Consider the following 17636-nt stretch of genomic DNA (forward strand, 5'->3'; position numbering starts at 1 on the left):
TCTACTTATGGCTGACAAGGTGCAAGGCTTACCAGCACTAGGGTTTAGGACTAGAGGTAGAAGGGAGTACCTATTGGCAGAGAACTGGTCGAATGGTTATGTACTAATTTTCATTTGCATGGGAGTCTTACAGCATCCCTTTGCTTTTATAAACCATGATTTGATGATTTTCCAACAAAATCAATTTTATGTATCTGGGCTGAATAGAATATGTCATAAGATGTAATGACATTTTAAAACAAACATGAAATGTGGTGAATAACATGGGCGCTATATTAACCATTTCCTCACTTTGCCTCTCCGTTAAGTTAACTGCCAGGCCTGGCCCTTTACAATCCGGCTTTCTTCCCTCCATTACAGCCACACGTTAACTGTAGACATACTAAGCAAGCATTTCTAATAGAGCCATTTTCAGGGAGGACTGTGAGTCGTCCTATTAGTGTCTCCCTACCTTTCTGTTCCCGTCCTAAGGCCCCCTCTGCTACTTGCAACTCTGAGTTCTGAACAGGCTTGTCGTGAAGCCAGTTGGGTTCTCTGTTTATGGTGCGTCTCCAAATCCACGCATCGGTTTAAATGAGCGTCCTAGTTACAGCGACTATTGTTACTTCGAGAGTGCAGCATTTGCCGCTGGCTGGGGGCTTTCGGACTTGATGCGGGGTGGGGGCGGGGGCGAGGAAGGAGAGTTGGCTGGCGTTTGGGAGCGGATTTGGTTGCTCCTCATTGGAGGGGTTCGCTTTTTCCTGAGCTGTCAGACACTGCGGGCTCAACTGAGGCGCGGAGGTGCAATTCAGGCTGGTGGAACAGCGGGGGAAGGCAGGGACAGGCGGGGCTAGCGCGGCTCTGCAGCTGATCACACGCACCGGCGCATACACCGCTCTCCCGCCGCCCCTGCTCGCGCCTTGCATTTTCCACCCGGAGCCACCGAGGCGCGGACAGGGAGAGGGGGACCGAGGAGGGGAGAGGCAAAGGAAGGCACCGTGAAGCAGAAGAAAAGCCGAAGCGGCGCTCGTATTTAACCTGAAAGTCTGACCAGCAGCTCGAGGCTCGAACCCCTTACGGCAGCACCGCCGTCGCCTGCTAAGAGAGCACAGCGCCAAGGAACCCTCAAGTCCCGCGCCCAAGTCAGTCCGTGCGGGCGCTCCAGGATCCTGCTGGTGGGGGCAGCGTGGTGCCCTCAGGGAGGTGCGGAGCTTGGGGGACCTGCATCGGTGCCCACCGTGGTACACCAGGAAAAGTGGGGGCGAGGAAAACAGCCGTGAGCGCCGAGCGCGAGGCCAGGCTGCCGCTGCCGCCCGCTGCGCCGCCTCCTGCCCCCTCCCGGTGGGTGAGTGCTCGGGTTTCGCGCACCGCCGCGTCTCGGCTGTGCGCTGGGGCGGCCTGGGGGCCTTTGAGAGTCCGTCGGAGGGCCCTGGGGGCGCCCGCGGAAACTCTGCGGCCCGCGGACGCCAGGCGGGAGCGTCTCTGGAGTCCGGAGCGGGGGACTCAGAGCCCGGAGGGCGTGGGTGGGGGGTGTTGCACCAGTGCCCGGCAGACATGCCTCTGGGCGGGATTTTGGCCAAAAGATAGGAGGCGGGAGTGCCGGGCGGGGGGGAGCCGGGAGCTGTTCCGGGGGGCGGGCGATCGGGTAGCGGCGGGGAGGGGGGGAGGGTCTGGTCCGAGCAGGTAGCGCAGTTTCGGCAGCCTGGCGAGTTGGCAGGTGGGGTGGGACTCGCCGGTCAACTCATTAATTTTAAAAGTCAGTTTGGGAGTGCCGCCGCAGAGGAGGGCTGTGGCAAGGCAAGAGGTGGCCCGGGATGCCGATGGTGGGGGGAAAAAAGAGAAGCCTCGAAAACCTTGGAGGCAAAATTGCGCTTGGGTTCCTGGTCCCTGCATCCCTCCTGCCTTGAGTGCGCGACAACACTTTTTTTGTTTTAAGACTCAGCTTGGAGAGAAAGCCTCTGTCCCAGGGGAGGAGAGGAGTCCGCAGGGGGCAGAGAGCGCAGCTCCCGGCCGGGTGCGCCCCCCACCCCTGGCGCGCTCGCTTTTGTCCCCCCATTCTCCCCCGCCCCCACCTCCTCATTGGTGCTGGTTTGCAGCGCTCGGCCCCTGCGCCTTCGCTTCGCGTTTGAATCTGGCTCGCCCCTCCGTATTATGTCTGCACTCCGAAGGAAATTTGGGGACGATTACCAGGTAGTGACCACCTCGTCCAGCGGGTCGGGCTTGCAGCCCCAGGGGCCGGGCCAGGGCCCGCAGCAGCAGCTTGTGCCCAAGAAGAAGCGGCAGCGGTTCGTGGACAAGAACGGCCGGTGCAATGTGCAGCACGGCAACCTGGGCAGCGAGACGAGCCGCTACCTCTCGGACCTCTTCACCACCCTGGTGGACCTCAAGTGGCGCTGGAACCTCTTCATCTTCATCCTCACCTACACCGTGGCCTGGCTCTTCATGGCGTCCATGTGGTGGGTGATCGCCTACACTCGGGGCGACCTGAACAAAGCCCACGTCGGCAACTACACGCCCTGCGTGGCCAATGTCTACAACTTCCCCTCCGCCTTCCTCTTCTTCATCGAGACCGAGGCTACCATCGGCTATGGCTACCGCTACATCACCGACAAGTGCCCCGAGGGCATCATCCTCTTCCTCTTCCAGTCCATTCTGGGCTCCATCGTGGACGCCTTCCTCATCGGCTGCATGTTCATCAAGATGTCCCAGCCCAAGAAGCGCGCGGAGACCCTGATGTTTAGCGAGCACGCGGTGATCTCCATGAGGGACGGAAAACTCACGCTCATGTTCCGGGTGGGCAACCTGCGCAACAGCCACATGGTCTCCGCGCAGATCCGCTGTAAGCTGCTCAAAGTAAGTGTTACCCGCCCCTTCTCACCAGGCTCCCGCCAACCCTCAAAGGCGGAGATTGGCTCACCTGAGAACTATCCCCAGACTTTTAGTCTAACCTATCACACAGGTAAACCTCCTAGAGGGCGCGGGGTGGGGGAAAGGCAAGAGGGGGAGGGTTGGGCAATGAGAGCATAGCTGACTTCTGTTCCTTTGCCATTCACTCTCGTGCTCTTACTTATATTAATAATTCGGATGTGTTTTTATCACTTTCTGGATTAGTAACACTTACGCAGTGGTGTTGGTTCCTGGAGCCTTGAGCTAGAGTGCCTTGTTCTCCCTACCCTTACCGCTGCGCTCTTTAAAGAGTTTTTGATTTGTTGTCAATACACTACTCCACCAATCTTGAGGTACTAAAACCGAGCAGCTTTTATTTTGAAGAAATCGGTTTTGAACTTGCCTTAACTTTCACTTAAGGCTTTTCTTTACTTTTTCTTCTTTTTCCTCCTAAGAGTATTAGCAGGTGGATTATTTCTTTAGGCTAACATTAACTCTGTGGTCATCTTTTTAACAAGTGCAGTGACCTCAGAAGTAGTTAATAATGTGGAAGAAACAATACTTGGTCCTTTTATATTTTTATTTTTACTAAATATTTTCCTGGAGTAGTAGTATTCTGTGAAAGCTTGAGTGCTTTTCCTGTAGAGCGTCTCCTTAATTTTATTCTTAATTGCCCGTTTCTGTGAAACCTTTGTCAATTACAGATTTCACTTGAAGCTTTTCAGCATCCATTAAAGAAGATTGCTTCTTACCATCAGTAGTGTAAATGCTAGAACAGATTGCACACGGAGTGTTTATTAAAGCAAAGTCCATCTAGTCCTTAGAGGGCACCAGTACAAACGAGAAGCCCACCCTAATCACTCACCCAATTAGAGCCTGGGAATGAGGAATAAAAAGCTCAGTTCTGTCTCCATGTGTCATTTAATTCAACAATTTTTTTTTTCCAATTCAACTTTTTGAGGTATTTGCCTTAGGTAGTTTTCAAATGTTCATAAATTGAAAAAGATGACTTCAAATAAAATCTTAAAAAGTTGTCTAAGATTGCATAGAGAACAATAGCCAGATTCAGAATTTAGCATTAATAAAATGAAATCTGGTAAATCTTTAAGTTGAAATTTTGCCTTTGAAATTTCAATTCCACCCTGCAAGTGTATTGTTTTAAACAGCCTCAACTTACATTGTAGTTAAAAGTGCTTTTAAAAAGTTTGGCTCTTGTGTCATTTTCATTATTTATTTATAAGATCTTAACCCTAATTACTTTTCATCGTGTTGTTCAGTAAAGTGTTAGAGTTAACATAGCTCAGTTGTCCAGTCAGTCCACATCATTACATGTATTTACTATGCCATGGACAGTAACAAATACTAACTTCTGCACAGATTAGTGGCAAACTTTCAACTTTGTTTTGATGTGCCTATTCATTAAGATAACTGAATCAATAATTTGAAATCATGTTCTTTGCATTAGCTGCAGTGAACCGCATACTTTTGTATAACTTAGCATGTTGTATTAAAGTGAGTTGTGTGGATTAGGCTAAACAGTTGTGTTGTAGACATGTTTATTGCAGTGATGTTATTTGCATGTGCCTGTTTGTATGAATAGATCAAGATGTATAATCTCTCTCTTTAGGTAAGCTACCTGGAAGACAGGAAAACCTCGTTCATATAGTGCAAACTTCTCTGTCAAGGAATTCATGTTTATGTGACACTTTGAGATTCTTACTGAAGAATAGTTTGCCATATTGATTGGATATTAGAAATATAAAATTAGGCTTTAAAGGTCACTTATTGCTGTTCTTTAGTTTTTCAAATATATAAAATCATTTATTAAAACAAGTGTCTTTGGAGGCAACATATTTTAGATGTTTCTAGGCTTTATGAAATTTTAACAAAGCGAGATTAGAATTAATCTACGTATCAGTTTTTTGTTGTTGTTTGTGTGTGTGTGTGTGTTTTGTTTTGTTTTGTTTTGTTTTGTTTTGTTTTGTTTTTACAAAGGTACAATGAATCTGAAGTATCCAGTCTAACAATGGTTCAGGACACTGGTAATTTTTACGCAAAGGTCATGTACCACATATACCTTAAGGAGTGTCCTGATTAAAAAAATAATAATAAAAAATGTATGGCATTGGCAAATTTGGATCAGGGTGCTATATTAACACAAGGTGATAAAACAACATCTGTTTAAATTAATATACCTAATATTCTTATAAAATTCTTATGATTTGTTAGAAGAGATGAGTGTTAGAAGTAAAAATAATTGACATGTGGTGTCAGTTTATACTTCAACAAAATTTTGGTGAAATGTCCTGCTTTCTGTGATGTGGGTTGGTCAGCTCTTTAGCCAGCCAATTAGTGTAGTTTGTTTGAGTTGATTTTTCCTGTAGCCATGGTAATTAAAATGAATTCTCATATTTCTTGTCAGTTCCTTAGACTTCATTAAAAAGGAGTCCTGTTTTATTAGGGAACTAATAACATTCAACAAAATTAGAGGGGAGATTTGCCCTTAATAAGTTACTCTCATTTTCTCTTAGGGGCTGAGACGAAGTGACAGCCAACTATATTTTGAAAGAGGAGCTGTACCATAATCTTCAAGTAATAACTAAAATGCTTTGATATCAGTCTTATGCAGTCTTCTTGTTAAATATTATTACACATATTTAGCTTCCTCTTTTAACCCCTGTGTGACATTTTAAATATAAGATGTATTTTTTTGATATAGAGAAATTTGGAATCTTAAGGCAACAAAAAACATAATCATCAATGATAATTCTAGTCTGTGTTCTTTCTATTATCTAATTTAATTTATATTTTTTCTATTGTTTCCTTATTTTTGAATAAAAACTTATTTTTCAGTATTAGTATTATTTAATGATTGTAAAGTAATTTCTGTTTTTGGGAAGACAGTAAGAACATGGATATGTCTTTCTTATCCTTGCTACTATGAATTTTACGTGCATACTTTTTAATTTTCTAAGTTTTGATGAAAGGTTTTTTTTTATATATATATAAAACTTCTCTGTCTTATATTAAAGCAAATTTTTTTTAAGTAATCTCTAACCCCCAACATGGGGCTTGAGGTGAGGACCCTCAGATCAAGAGTCACATGCTCTATCTATTGAGCCAACCACACACCCCTATGTGAAAGCAAAATTTTATTTCAACTCTGTTCCTGTCTTTCAACCTTGCAAATACTGCAATTTATTTCGGTATTCAAATATGCATCTTCCAACTTTATGCCTGCAGTGGTTGGTTTTTTTCTCAGAAAAAAAAGGACATATTAAATAAAAATTGAAGGATATAATTGAAAGTTATTCTTTAAAATGTATAATTTTTTTAATAAATATAGCTACAGAAAGTTCTTTTAAAATGGATATTTTTTTCTTTTCCTCTTCTCATCTCCATATTAATGTTTTATTTGAATTTTCTTTTTTTTTGAATTTTCAATTTATTTTAGATACCTTTCTTTAAAAAAAAAAAGAAAACTACACTATAGGAACTAATACATAGCCTGCTTATGTTAAATTAATGTATCTTCCAGTTGAAAGTTTTAATAAAAATTCCTAAACTTGAGGCTGATGGCTCTAACTCTGGACCCTGTAATTTAGTGTTGGATTTAAAGGATACGGAAATCTCACTCTTTTCTGTAAATCTAACACTAATAGTTGACTGCCCTTGACGTACACCTTGTTAGGGAAGATTTAAATAATATTTCTTGATACATTATTCAATAATTCACTAACTTATTATTCAGAAGCCATCATGTGTTTATTATAGGCACCCAGTCAAACTATATTTACATAAAGTAAATTTAAAAGCAATTATTTTTGGATACATATTTTGAAATGTAGAAATAAGGATACATTTTTCTCACAGAAGGGTAATTGTATTTCTTCATATTGTTATTCATTGCATATAGTTATCTTTCTTTTTTTTAATTTTTTAACATTTATTTATCTTTGAGAGACAGAGAGAGACAGAGTGTGAGGGGGGGGGAGCAGAGAGAGAGGGAGACACAGAATCTGAATCAGGCTCTAGGCTCTGAGCTGTCAGCCCAGAGCCTGATGCTGGGCTCGAACTCATAGACCCCGAGTTCATGACCTGAGCCGAAGTCAGTCACTTAACCAACTGAGCCACCCAGGCGCCCCTATAGTTATCTCTCTTTCCTAGGAGAGCAGCTATGCAACCCTTAACTTTCACTTATTGAAAGGTACTGGTGTGCAATCACCTTCTGATGTATCATATATATTCTTTTTGTATTACCTTTATAAATAAAATTTTCTTTCTATGAATACTCAGTTTGGATGCTGTCTAGTTTCCCCATATGAACGTGAGCAAGTTCAGAAGCAATAAAAAACAAAATTGTTGCTTTTAAACCAATAAGTTCTTCATCCTCTTCACATGTCCTAACCTTTTGTTAATCTTTTAACAACAATGATTTCTGGACCACATGATTCCTGATTTTTTTTCATATGTTTATTATTATTTGTCTTCATTTCATACCTTGCACTGAAATGCAGTTATGTGTTTGCCTCTATGTGACTTTATTCTGTATGACTGACTCTTTCCACCAATTGGACTTGGCCAATTTTGTTTTGATCTTGAGATAATTAGTCACCTCCTTTTAAAAAATTAAATCCACAAATGAATATCTAATAAACACTGTTCTTCTGAATATTATACAAACTATCAGTAAGAATACTCAAAAAGCCTAAGACTGAGTTCCCCAGAATTCTAGGGGCTAGATCCTATAATCGTTGATTTTTTTTTTTTTTTTTAGGTGGATTCATTATGTCTTTAAAAAGAAAGCACAGTTCCTACTTGGCCTAGCTTTGCTTTCTTCAACACAAGTACAATAATTCTCCAATAAGTACAGGACTTGTTTTGTTTTGTTTTTGTTTTTTTTTTAAGCAGAATTCTCATTCTTTTAAAAAGTAGTAGTGATATGTTGTTTTGTTTGCTTTGTTTTGTTTTATTTTTAATATGGTTCCTGAAAAGTACAGAGTGGCTTGTACTCAGGGGAACAGTGTGAACAGAAATAAGGGACATAAAGACCCACAAATAAACAGCAGTAGGTAAGAACAAATGATAAAGAGAAGTAGGAAAAAGCATTTGGTGGATTTGAGGGTGTTTGGTGAGTAGGAGGGGAAATGTGCATGTAGGGTTACAAATTCTGTCCACAGTTATAAATTCCATAAAAGGCCCTCAAGGACTTATAAACCTGTTCCTTCATTTGAATGGTATAAAAACCTCACACAATTTATTACAAGACAAATTCCATTCCATTCTATCAGGTACTTTCTTGTCATAAAAATAAACATATTTATGGATGATTATCTCAGCATTAAAATTTTTTATTTAAGGCTTGATGTTGGTCATATTTTTTCTACCCGAGTATTGATAGGAGTTCAAGCTTATGGAGCCAGAAGAAATGTGCAATGTAGTTATAGACAGTCCAGAAAAAATTCTAGGTCAGGTCCACACTCTCCTGTACCGGACTTGAATTTTGATCTGAGTCCCAAAACCATTGCCAGAACTGCTTCGAGTCACAGGACATTTTCGTTGCTTATTCTTGTACCTGCTTTTGGCTTATTTCCTAATTTTAGCTTGCAGATAGCACTCCGACCTCATTTTACGTTCTTTGTGTCTTCAGCATATATTCGACACGCACACACACCACACACACACACACACACACACACACACACACACTGCATGTTTAAAGAGGAGAAATGAAATTACAGATAAAATGGCAGGAGGCTGGAGGCCAGAAGGGCTTGCTCTCTCCGTCTTAGCCTCTTTTTGTCTCTTTTCCTTTCCTAACCACTGGCCTTTTCCAGTGGGGACTTGTCCAAGGTAGTCGGGCACTGGACAAGCCTTGGAATATGATAGAGGAACATCTCATGAATCAGATGGTAGTGATTAAATGTTCTTTTCAAAATTCCCCTAGCCTCCCTCCGAGCTAGGAAAGAGTACAGTGGTTATATTTAGAACACTGTTATGGGTTGGAGAGATGGGAGAAAGGCTGCAAAGAGATTGATTGTATTGGTGCAGTGTGTTCCTGTTGAATGAATGTGGACAACTGGTCGCAAATCTCTCAGAGGAGGATGGCCAAATGTAGGTCTGCCAGGGCAGTTCTAAATGTGCATCTCAGAGCTCTGTGTATGTGTGTGTGTGTGTGTGTGTGTGTGTGCACGTGTGCATGCAGTGTGTCTTTGGACATGTACTCAACAGTCTTCATCTGTAATATGAAAACTATTTGTCTATAAAGTCCATGACATTGATAGTCCCTTTCAGGCGTCTGTGACTTTTGAATCTCTTTTCCACTTTTAGTCAGAATTTGTAATTGATTATCTTGTAGGTCTCTTTTAGACTTTATGGGAGTTCAGAGTCATTTTATATATAATTAAAACGTATATCATAAAAATACTACTTTTAAATAGCAAAATTTTTATACTGAAGGATAACTTAGAAATTATTGCTACATGTTCTACTTATAATTTTTGTACAGTAAACTTAAACTTTAAGCCTTAGATTTCTTTAATTTTTTTCTTAACTCAGAATTTGTTATAATGCAGTCAACCAGAAAGGCTTTAAAATGGCAGAAAGGTGCCTATTTTCTTCCCAAAATTCCATGCAAATGAGAATAAAAGTTTTATGGAAGTCATTCTCAGGTCCTTGTGTTTTTAAGCTGAGTTCTAAATTTTTGAGAATTTCAAATTTTCCATGAACTGTTTTTTTTTTTTTTTGGACCTCTTTCTCACTTTCTTATTGAATCATTTTATGATCTAAATGATAATTTCATCAGAAAAAGTTAACCATAGTTATCAGATTTTTAGAAATTTTAACAATTTACTAACATCAATCTTAGTCTCTAGCAATTATTTTTAATTATTATTGATCCTGACTGTATTTATTTATACATTTTTATCTAGGAAATGATCATGGTTCTGCATACCCTTTAGGATTAGGAGGTTTGTAGAGCTAAAGGAAATAATGTGGACCATAAGCAAACCGCTCTATTAATGAAAGATTTCTTCTCAAAATTCTTAAGGTGACATAGTAAAGAAAGGTTAGCTTGATTTTTATCTACAATTTTTTTGCCTGTTACAAAAATTCCTGGGTGAGATATGGTAATTGATAGCTAAATAAGAAAACTTGAAACTGATGGAATATCAATGCTACTGATTTATCATATACTCAAGATAGAGAGCACATTTTAATTTTATGAAGGCACATACCTAACTCTTTTCTGTATTTCCTTTTTCACTTACATGTGTATATCACAGTTCCTTGAACAAAAGTTCTCTCACTCCACTTATACAAGTTGAGAGACTTAGAACTAACATAGGGTTTTTCCCCTCTTTGTTCCAGAAAAATCTCTGGAATTGCACCAGAATTAGAAAAGCCTAGATTAGAATTCCTTGTAAGCCTATAGTAAAATGTGTGTGCTTCTGAAAATGTATTTGGTAAGTGTATGTAGGTTTCTGGAACATTGTAAGTATTTGGCTGAGCACTGATAAGATAACCTTGCTCTAGCCAGGAGCTCAGACTTCAAACAATTGCAGTACTGTAAGCACCTGCCATACTCAAACCACACCCTTCACTCCTCTAAATAGAACATCTTTCTATTTACTTCACAGTGATTGATAGGCTTCCCAGTCTATCACAGGGTTAGAGAAGTGAACAAAAATCAGGGAGGTGTGCATATTTATAGTTGAAATATTTGTTGGCCTACCATGAAGGAAGAAGACCCAAAGGATAAAATTGTGGATACCTATGGTGTCTCAGAGCAATTTAAAGAAAGGTTAAATTGTATGGCATTCACTGGAAAATAATTTTCAATGAGTATGCAGGGAATTTTATCTGAAAAATATGTAAGCATGGAAAACATCTGTCAAAGTAAGGAAAGTGTTACTTTCCACGTAGTGTCACATAATAGGTACAGTTGTCAACTTTGTTTCTTTTATGACTTGGATAGCATATAAAGCATTTGGGGAGGGGGAACATAGGTATAATTATACATAGGTATAATTTTGAACAAATTTTAAAAATCAGAACATGTATGGAGTCTGAACGGAACAGACTCCTACGTATTTCACTCTAAATTACCTCTATGTGAATTAACTGATTTGCTAAAAATGGAATATTTCTTATTCTAGGTTGGCATTCTCCTGAAAGCTTGTTTTTAGGCCACATCCCTTTATGGTTTGTTGAATGATCAGAGAATATAAAAGTTAATAGATTACAGCCTTTTAGAATGGGGCACAGGTATAGAAAGGAAGGGATTAATTTTATATATATATATTAATTTTAGTTTTGATTTGTATATATAAAAATTAGAAAAACATCTTTTGGGGGAGAATTATTTTAAAATAAATGGAGAATTGAGTTCTTAACGAATTATTTTTGGGAACGTTTTCATTTAGTACAGAAAAAGCAGAGCTTAGAATAGTTAGTGAAACGACCTAAATTCTGTTCACTAATTATAAACACCAGAATACCACCTTGTGTTTATATAGCACCTGTTTCTTACTAGGTGAGAGAACAATGACTTAGGGTTTTTGTATTTATTTGTTTTTGTTTTGTTTTTGGCTTTCATTTTGTAATATTAATGAATACTTGTTATGCATTTCTAGAGTTGGAACAGTGCTAGTCTCATTCATGTTTTACTAATTTGAGAATGAATTTAGAAGCATAGGTAACTCTACTGGCTTAGAAATGTCTCGTTTTCCCCAACATTGGTTGTTAGAACTACTCTTTTTATTTTTGGACTATCAGGTTTTTCCCTGGATTTTTTCTTGTAAGAATCATTATTATTATTGTGGTGATTATGATTATGATTATTATTTCTCCTCCTCCTCCCGTTCCCTTTTCTTCTCTTCTTCCTCCTCCCCCTCCTTCCCCAATACCTTCCCCTTCTTCCCCCTTCTTCCCTCCTCCTTCCCTTACTCCTCTTCCTCCTCCTCCTCCTTCTCCTCTTCTTCTTCTCCTTCTCCTCCTCAACTGCTCACAAGTCATAGCTCAGTATTTCATTGAATTTTTTCTACACAAACAAAATTCCTGAGTGTCACTAAATACAAAGTAGCCTGCCTAATTGACTGATTTTGCCGTTGAGACTCGGCAGCAATCACTGCCCTAACAGTCTACCGCTCGCTTGGTTCCATTTTGCCACAGAGGACATCTTACTAAACCATATTTCTCAGTGTTTTCAGACTCATTTATTCCACATAAAAAGCCATTGTATTTCTTGGAACCCTGAAAGTAAGGATTTTGTCTTTAAATTGCCACTTCATTGGACAGACCAGTGTTACAGATTGTTTTGTTTGTTAAATTAGCTTGGCAGAGTCTGTTAAATATATTGGATTCTTCCAAGCCCCATTTCCCACATTTTTCTGTATGCAACTATTTAACCCTTTTTACTGGCATCATCATTTAAATTAAACAAATGTTTTATTATACATGATCCTTCTAAGGAACAGATATGGAAAATAAAGTGAGAATGAATAGAACAGAAAGAAGTTTACTTGCATGGTTTGCTAATTGTTAATAGTCAGTTTTAATTAATCTTTCAGACTGTTATCATGTAAGCAATTTAAGTTTTATGATGATTTCTACTTATACTGAATGCCACCAACTTATGAAAGTTTTGGTAAATTGTAAGTTTACCCAGTATAGATTTCTAATTGCATTTTGATTAAAAAACTTCAATTTGGCACAATTTGTATAGTGTGTTTTAAAATTCATAAAATAGAGAGCTAAACACTTTAATACAGTATACTATTAGGAGTTTGAAAGCCATCAGCTAACAGCATACGCCTTTTCCTTATATTATGTGAGCTGTCGGATACATAATATGATAACATCTTCACTTTAATATAAAAGTTTATATCGATTTGTTACCTTACAGAAGTCCTAGAAAAATTGTTGTTTTGCTTTGTAACGATGTAATAAATCTCTTCTTAAATTATGATCAACCTTTTTCAGCTTCAACAAACTTCCAAAGAATTGCTTACTTATTTGCTTTGTGAGGAAAACAAATCTGGCATGCAGTGAGTTATCCTGGAGTGATTTATGTCAAGCAGTAGCCATGTACACTCAGTTCCACAGTTTGTGCTAACAGCCATTGTTGGACCAGGCATTTCTCCAAAGCTCATGAGTTAGGGAATGGTAATTATAGTAAGTCGTATATTATAAATAATGCATGTATGTTCCCCATGAGCTATGTGGGATTTCGGCCCATTTGCTAGAACATAGCTGCATAATGATTTGTTTGGATTTTGTTGCAGATGATTGATAGTGCAGAATGTTGGCAATGATGTAAATTACTGTTGGGCTGCCTTGAAAATTTCAGTACAAGTGGTGATTTCTTCTCTTTTTCTGTGTGCTTGTCTAGTCTCGGCAGACACCTGAGGGTGAGTTCCTTCCCCTTGACCAACTTGAACTGGATGTAGGTTTTAGTACAGGGGCAGATCAACTTTTTCTTGTTTCCCCCCTCACAATTTGCCACGTGATCGATGCCAAAAGCCCCTTTTATGACCTATCCCAGCGAAGCATGCAAAGTGAACAGTTCGAGATTGTCGTCATCCTAGAAGGCATTGTGGAAACAACTGGTGAGTAAAAACATGGATATGTCATCAAATTTCTTTGTTCCATAATAACATTATATTACATGCACAATATCTGTCATGAATTGGTCGAAATGTCTCAGTTCACGATAATGAAAGTAATGACTTATCTCTTATGTCTTCGTAATATTAAGTTGATACCACTTTGAAAGTGAAGATTACTGTTATGATGATTGCATATGTAACGATAAGTCAGGAATACTGCAAAAAAAAAAAAAAAAAGAAACTGAGATGACTCCTAGAAATGATTATGATATTCTAGTTTAATTGCAAACTTGGATTTCCTATAATCATAATTTTTCTTTAAAGATTTAAGGTTAAGATAAATTCGGGGTAATTAGTGAGCTGCCGAAATGCAGCATGCACATTCTTGCCTTGGGGATGGTGATTCGGGTGTCATTGGTAGAGCTTTGATATGCTACTATGTGCAACCTCAGTGGAAAATTCCCTGTGTGTGTCTGTGCTAAAACAGCATTTTAATTTCAAAGTGGGTCAGTAGATTTCCTCAGCTGAACCTTGACCAAAAAAATTTTTAAAAGAGGTTTTTCTTCTTTTTCTGCTTTGGTATAGCTATGTCCTGTATGTCATTCCTTAAGATGCACTTTAATATTGGTATGTCCCAAATAGTCGCAGTTTGCTGCATTGTGAGGAGAGACAGGTTGCAAAGGAAATAAACAAGAAATCGGAGCACATTATTTGGGGTCTGAGTATTGCCCAGTGATTTGGAACCTACTACATGCCTGAAACCAATATAATATCTAGATGAGCATGCATGCATGTGCACGGACACACGCACACACACACACACACACACACACACTCACAGTCACACACGTAATAAGTGCAGGTATACATGTATGTGTGTGTATCTTGAATTTTGTCCTTTCTACAAGTAATGAAAAAGCAAGAAATATTTTAGCTTTGAGTTTTTTCTACCAATGTCATTCTCCACCTTAAGATGCTAATTATTACATATAAACTATAGGAAGTTTGAAAGTAACATTGGCAGTAATGTAGACATGTTCAAGCTTTATACTAAGATTGGAAGTGTTACATAAAGAAAAAAATTCCCATCCTGGCATAAAGTTTTGTCCAAGGAGCAAGGGAAGGCAGGCTCTTATAATCTTTGAACATTTGTCACAGACTACTGTTTAAATTTTGGGCAAGATTCTTAATCTCTATAAGCTTCTTTTCTTTCTCTATAAAGTAAGAATGATGTAATAACCACCCCAAAGCTGCATGTTGTATTACTATTATTTTATTATTATTAGTGTTTCAGTTTAAAAATTAAAATTTTTAAGGACAGTGAGTAAAGATTTAACTTATCAATCTATGTCTGGAATTTGATTTCTGTGGACTATTTTGTGGTTTAAATCCTCCAATTATGTTTTTAACTTAAAATTGAAATGATGTCGTGGTATATTTTATTGAATAAATATTTATATTTAGTTTTTACTTCAATAAATCTTTATATTTCAATTTCAATTTTTATAAGGTTTCATCTATTGAAATAATACATTGTTAGAACTTAAAACAGCAGATGTGATTTTTATTGATTTATGTCTTATAGCATATGGTTCTATCTTTGACACATCTGTTTACTAATTACGTATTGTTATTCTAATCACTGACATGAGTGAAGTTTCTGTTTCACTTGACAGTCTTTGAAATTTTTCATTAGTCCAGTCAATTGATAGATTGATCGATGGATTGATCCATCCATCCATCCATCCATCCATCCATCCATCCATCCATCCATTTTTTCCTGTTTATCCCTAGTTGGTTTGTGTTCCTGAAGAATGAGAAAACTTTTCTAAGAATCATGGTACAATTAAAAAAATAGGAAATTTAACAATGTTAGAATGCTGTCATTTAGCTCAGGGTCTATGTTCAAATTTCATCTGTTCTAGTAATTTCCTGCATAGCTATCTGGGCACCTCCCTTCAACATCAGTTTAAGGATTTTGCCCTTCATTTGTTTACTTGTCTTCTTAGTCTCAAGATGGAATAGTTCTTCAACTGTACTATTGTGTTCTTGTCCTTGATGTACCGGAAGAGTATAGTCCAGGTATTCTGTAGAACATCTCTCCATTTGGGTTCGTTAGAGGTTTCCTTGTTCATTAATCTTTTCAGTTTTGGCTTCTACATGGGCATGTTAAGAGAATAATAACATGTTTTGAAAATAGTGTTTTGAAAATATACCTGTGTATTAACTGATTTTTCTTCATCAGATTTCAGAAGAATTTGTTAATAAATAATGTCCTACATAAGGTCTTTAGGAGTTTTGTATATTAAATTATTCATTAAGAGTTCAGATTTTAACATTTCCTCCCCTGATTTTTGTTTGTTTATTTGTTTTGTTTTGCTTTTTTTTTTTTTTTTTGTTTTTTGTTTTTTGGTAACACTGAACTGGCAGAGAATACTTTCCATAGACTGTGTGAAAACTTGACTAGAGACTGAATTTCTTATTTTGAGATTGCCTTTTATGGAGAAGAGATTAAGATCTGCTCCCTCTTAGCCTCTTAATGAAGTATGTTTCTAGATCTTATATAGCAAGACAAACAGTAAAAACATTACTCATAATTTATAGAGTTATTTTGTGGAAAATTTGTCTGACATTTTGTTTATGGATAGGCCCTAATTAAATCCCACACTGTTCAAATTCTGTAAAATCTGCCTATATTTCCAGACCTCCCTGAGGTTAGTAAAAATAAGATAAACATTTTTATGTCATTTTGATCATTTATATCTTCACTGAGATGTATTTAGATTCATCGTCAAGGGTGTTTCTTCCTTTGTCCTTCCATTCACGGTCAAATTTACTTTCTCATATATTTTATTGCTTAGAATAAGATAGATACGATATTTTGGGATGTTCTGAGAGAGAAGCAATATAATTTTTATCTCTCATGTTTTTTGGTACACAGTCTGATGAGTAAACCATATACTCAGTGTTACTTTCCATCATATTTAGCATTAAAATATAAGTGCCTATCATTCATTCATTCATCAAACAAATAATTGAATGTATATTGTGTGCTTGCTAGTATTTGAAATGCTGGTCATATGGTGGTGGCTAAGACAGGCAGAATCCCTTTCCTCACGGGGGTCATATTAAGTGGGGGAGGTGGATGGCAAAACAAGAAAAATAAGCAAGATGTTATGAGGTAAAATGTGTCAGGAATAAAACAGGTGATGGAATACAAAACCAGGTGATGGGATAAAGGGTGCATCTCGGGGCACTCAAGGTTGACAGAAGAGTTCTCTCTGAGGTGACACTTGAACAGAGGCCTGGCTGTCAAGAAGGCCCTCCTAGGCCTGTCTGGGGAAACAGCATAGCAGTCAAGGGTCCTAAGTTGGGAATCAGCTTGAATTATTCCTAAAGGGAGGCAGAGGTGTTTGGAGCAGAGTGAACAATGTGGGAGTAGAGTGAGAGGTCAGAGAGGTGGAGGGGCCACCTCTGCCCTACAAACAACTGTATTGTACCAATGGGAAGTGTTGGGATTTGATTAAAAAGCAAGGCGTGTGCTTATCTGGTAGAGGAATAATTTAGGAACCTCAAACTTTGTGTAATAAACAAAATACATTTTTTTCTAGTAGGTTCTCTTGTAGTTTATTTAAAAATGAGTGACCCTGGGGCACCTAAGTGGCTTAGTCAGTTGAGCGTCTGGATCTAGATTTTGCCTCATGTCGTGATCTCATGGTTCGTGAGTTCGAGCCCCACATAGGGCTCTGCACTGACACTGTGTAGAGCCTGTTTGGGATCCTCTGTCTCTGTCTCTCTCTCTGCCCCTGCTCTGATCACGCTCTCTCTCTCAAGATGAGTAAATAAGATTTAAAAAATGAAAAACAAAAATGAGTGATCCTAATGTCTTAGAAATGCATTAAACTTTAGACAGTTACCACTTTTTTTGTATTAGTGGTAATTTCCAGCCCACCTTCCCCAGCATGCGCCCGCGCGCGCGCACGCACACACATGCACACACAGTCACAAAGTTGCTCACTTTGTAGCAGTCCTCTGATAAGAGTCTTCTGGTCTCATTTAGGTTTTGCTTCTTCCCATTCCTGTAGTCTCCGCAGGAGTGATGGTGGTGGTGGTGAGAAATGAGAATCTTTCTAATTTCCTTGAAAGTTTTAGCTTTTGGCT

General features: G+C 38.6%; 1 protein-coding gene across 2 annotated transcripts in view; it reads left to right on the plus strand.

The window, feature by feature from the left end:
* Positions 1–1664: 1664 nt before the first annotated feature.
* The window catches only part of KCNJ3 (potassium inwardly rectifying channel subfamily J member 3), a 154603-nt gene continuing 138631 nt past the window's right edge, over positions 1665–17636 (plus strand). Inside the window, exons 1-2 of one of the 2 annotated variants that reach the window (XM_043576752.1) lie at positions 1673–2832; positions 13259–13475. In XM_043576752.1, coding sequence (XP_043432687.1) covers positions 2131–2832; positions 13259–13475 — 919 coding nt within the window. In that variant the 5' untranslated portion in view covers positions 1673–2130. Of the gene's footprint in view, positions 2833–13258; positions 13476–17636 lie in introns of both variants that reach the window. The other variant, XM_043576753.1, reaches the window with a different exon arrangement.

Source organism: Prionailurus bengalensis, chromosome C1, assembly GCF_016509475.1.
Source record: "Prionailurus bengalensis isolate Pbe53 chromosome C1, Fcat_Pben_1.1_paternal_pri, whole genome shotgun sequence".
Lineage (NCBI taxonomy): Eukaryota > Metazoa > Chordata > Mammalia > Carnivora > Felidae > Prionailurus > Prionailurus bengalensis.